General features: G+C 35.8%; 1 protein-coding gene across 1 annotated transcript; it reads right to left on the bottom strand.

Moving 5' to 3' along the window:
- Positions 1 to 59: 59 nt before the first annotated feature.
- LOC120104444 (probable cytokinin riboside 5'-monophosphate phosphoribohydrolase LOGL9) lies at positions 60 to 588 on the bottom strand. The gene is made up of 3 exons (XM_039115642.1): positions 437 to 588; positions 228 to 325; positions 60 to 120 (listed from the first exon to the last, which is right to left on the bottom strand). The coding sequence occupies exons 1-3, from the start codon at positions 554 to 556 to the stop codon at positions 84 to 86; spliced, it is 255 nt and encodes an 84-aa protein (XP_038971570.1). The 5' UTR covers positions 557 to 588; the 3' UTR covers positions 60 to 83.
- Between the last annotated feature and the right edge of the window lie 3,345 nt (positions 589 to 3,933).

The raw sequence follows: 3,933 nt of genomic DNA, 5'->3' as shown, positions 1-3,933 counted from the left end.
GATCTGCTGATCAATAAGGTTAATCTTAGTAAAACCTGGATGGCATTCAGACGGAAAGCAATAGAAAGCAAAAGTGTCGAGAATTAGACCTCTCTGCCCATTAGAGTTCGGGGGATGATGCTGAAATCAAGAAAAGGTTTATAAGGGAAGAAGAATGAACAAATAGGAGACGTAAGTACTGAAAAAGTTAGGAGGAGGGAAAAAAAAAAACTTAAGTAACTCTTCACCCAATAACATGGCCGCCTCCGCTGTGGACGGCGCCGGAGACGAGGCCCATCAGACCCGTGTTCCCACCTCCATAGACTAAATCCACCTTCCTAGCCACCTGCTCGCCGCAACCCTTATTTGATCAACATCTAGTCTAACCCGATAAAAATAGCCACCAAAGAGAGCCAAAAACCAAGAAAAAAAAAGATCGAACCAAAATAATGCCTACCAGCTCTTTGCCAAGCTCCACAGCGGCGTCTTGGTAGCAGCTCCTCTTTCCGGTGCTGCTTCCACAGAAGACACACACCCTCTTGAACTTGGATGATTTACCCAACTTGGCTTCCTCCATCTGTTAAAAAATAAAAGGATGGCAATGCAATGTGTTAATCGCATCACGATATGATATATATATATATGTATATATATAGGGAGAGAGAGTACAAAGAAACTCGATTTCATAATTGATAAAAATGCATACGGCATGTTATCCCGGATATACATGGTATATAGTTTCAAAAGATTCCATGATTGGTGGGATGCATACGATGCATGATCTCACAAAGTTGAGACTATTAGGTATGGTATATAATCTCATAAATATTTACATAATTGATAAAATTAGATTTTATATATATAGTATTTATTAAAAAAAAAATCATCCTTGTCATGAACATGAATTAACTCTGGATGTATATATGGTGGCAGAGATTAGAATAAGGTAGATGAAGCATAACACTCCAATATTATTTGATCCCTTTAATTCTTCTTACTAATTACTTGACGAACCATAATACGATTTTGTATAGGTGCGTAGTGGACTTTTGATGTACCCCTTACATATATGCTAAAACATCTAGGGGGCGTTTGGTAACCCCAACAGGATCACCACGGTGATCTAAGATCTCCGGTGATCCGAATGCTGAGGGTGATTTGATCCCGGTGATCTAAGATCAATGTGTTTGGTAGGCCATGGTTCGTGATTAAAAATCTCCGGATATTCATGAGTAACTTCTTTGATATGGTACGGGGATCCAAGACACTGACCACATATACCACAAATACCCTTGACATATCTTAGATGGATTTTTTTTATTATTTTTAATTAAGTCAATATACTAATTCTATAATAACTCCATAATTTTGTCACATATTCTACTTTTAATAGCCCTTATCATATATTTATTAATCATATAAAATATATTATAATAAAATATTAATATATTTATCAATATATTAATTACTAATATATTCTATAAAAAATATTTATTACTCCTAAAAATTATTAATCTTATAAAATATGTTATTTTTCATTATAGAATTAATATTTTTATTTATACTTATAATAGATTTTTTTAATACTAATAATTATTTTGATTAGAAAAATAAGGTAAATAGAAGTAATATAGTAATATATTAAATATTTTCATTATATAAATATAAAAAATAATAATATATTTCTACTAGAATTTAAAATTATCCTTCAATAATAATAGGATAATAATATGATTAGTAATATATTATAATATAATATATATCATTAATATAATATATAATATCAACATAATATATATATATAATAATATTGATATAATATATTGATGGTATATTGATATATTAATTTTTTTGCTAACTTGAGGGGTATTTTTGTCTTTAACTTTCAACCCAGGATTATTGCCTTGGGTGATCTTGGATTCCGACCTCAAGAACAGGTATCCCATCACCGAGCTGGGGGATGATTTGAGGAGTGGAGGTGATTTAAGATCACCGCCACGTAGGATCACCGTGGTGCAACCAAACGCGGTGATCTCATCACCTCTACCCACATCATCCTTGATCCTAGACGATCATCCCATACCAAACGCCCCCTACGGGACAATTATTAACACTTTCATGGAACTCTAAATTAAAGACATCTCTTAGAAACACTAAAAAAAAATCAGGATTATTAGTATTAAATTGTTCATAGACTCTAGAAGACATCGATTTTAAAACACATGACCATTGGAAAACTTGAAAGACATTCATAACTCTCACTTCATTGAACGACCTAACTCATATGTCTCATTTTGGTAAATCAGTTTTATTATACCATGTTAGTGTAAATATATCCGTAAGAATCAAAAAATAAAATATGCACAAAATTAAAAAAAATATCTACCACAGCAATCCTCAGTATAGTTCCTATATGATTAACTATATATACGCCATGCAATCAGCAGCATTATTAGCTTCTTTCTCTCTCTCTCTCTCTCTCTCTCTCTCTCTCTCTCTTCTCTATATATATATATATATATATATATATATATATATATGTTATCTCATACGAATGTAACTTATACGATCCTTTATTTACCATCATACTTGATTTAGACTATTGACTTGTTGGCTCTTTGATCATGTCACATAAAACACCCACCCGGAAGCATGATATATCATTGATATGCAGGTTGACCTGAATGAGATGATTATTAAGGTTATTATTTCAACATCTTCCCAACTCTTGACTGCTTCCTCTCGAAGCTTTAGCCATATTTCCCTCTCGCTCACCAACTCTTGACGGCAGTTCTCGCTCTCGGAAAAGGATCGACCAGTCCCCGGCTCTAAACTGGGCGAAAAAGAAGCCAGCCGGGTCACATAACACCCTTTCCCTGTCTAGCTGCGCGTCGAGACAAAAAACTAGAGAGAGAAAGAGAAATTCTGGGGAAAAGAGTTTCATCCGCGTACGTAAATACTTTCTCGTGTGCTCTTTGAAATTTCAAAAGCAAAGCGACGAAAGAACATGAAAGATTAACTTATAGGAAAGAAAGGATACCTGAGAAGGACATTCTCTCCCACTTCCCTCATGCTTTGAAATCCCAGCACCACTTCTCCGAGCTCTTGCCTTGGGCGCTTGCCACAAGCAATCATGCACCCCTGGGCAGTTCATTTCTCTTGGAGCTCTTGCATATACTGTTGCAGACTACTGGTTCCGGTCCTTATTTCGCCTTGTCTTATTACTTTTGCCGCACAACCTTTGCTAAAACGCTGCCTTCGGAAGCTGTGGCCTCGGGCAAGTAACCTGCTGCCACGAAAAAACAAGAGCTCTGTTGGTTGATAGAAGGATACCAGAAATAGAGGGATATCATTCATATGCCTTATTGTGGCATGGGGACAGAGAAAAAGGTGTACAAGGATGGCTTACTCTATGTCCAGCCTGGAGGCAGTGTTTGGTGCTGGTGATGCTGTGCTGATCAAAGGATGGTGTCATCTGATTAACTATTGCAGCTCTTTTACTTCTTCCAGCTCACAATCACTGCCAGGATTCCCCCGTATTCATGAGCCATCTATGGTTATGGCTTTGTTTGTTGTCTAGTTTTTGTTTATATTTACTACACTTAAAAGATTTATCCCACCACAGAAAAAGTAATCTTTTTCTACATTTTTTACATTCTTTATCGACGCTTATAAGCATCGGTTAAAGTTCGACCGACGCTAAACAAAGCGTCACATAAGTTCGGAGATACCGTAGTGGCAAACATTTTCCAACGCTTCCTGAAAGCGTCAGCAGAAATTGAGATTTGCTAACGTTAATAAAGCATCAGCATAAGATTTTTTAACGAGAGTTGAATTTTTTTTAAAAAAAATATTGGACCCTATAGTAGAATGGATATCATGTTGCTCTGAAGATCTCGGCATTGAAGATGGGCCATATCATCACCATCTTTGTGCAATCTCGTTCTCGAAAGC

The sequence above is a fragment of the Phoenix dactylifera genome, chromosome 18 (assembly GCF_009389715.1).
Source record: "Phoenix dactylifera cultivar Barhee BC4 chromosome 18, palm_55x_up_171113_PBpolish2nd_filt_p, whole genome shotgun sequence".
NCBI classification, from domain to species: domain Eukaryota; kingdom Viridiplantae; phylum Streptophyta; class Magnoliopsida; order Arecales; family Arecaceae; genus Phoenix; species Phoenix dactylifera.
This window is presented reverse-complemented; position numbering and strand designations above follow the sequence as displayed.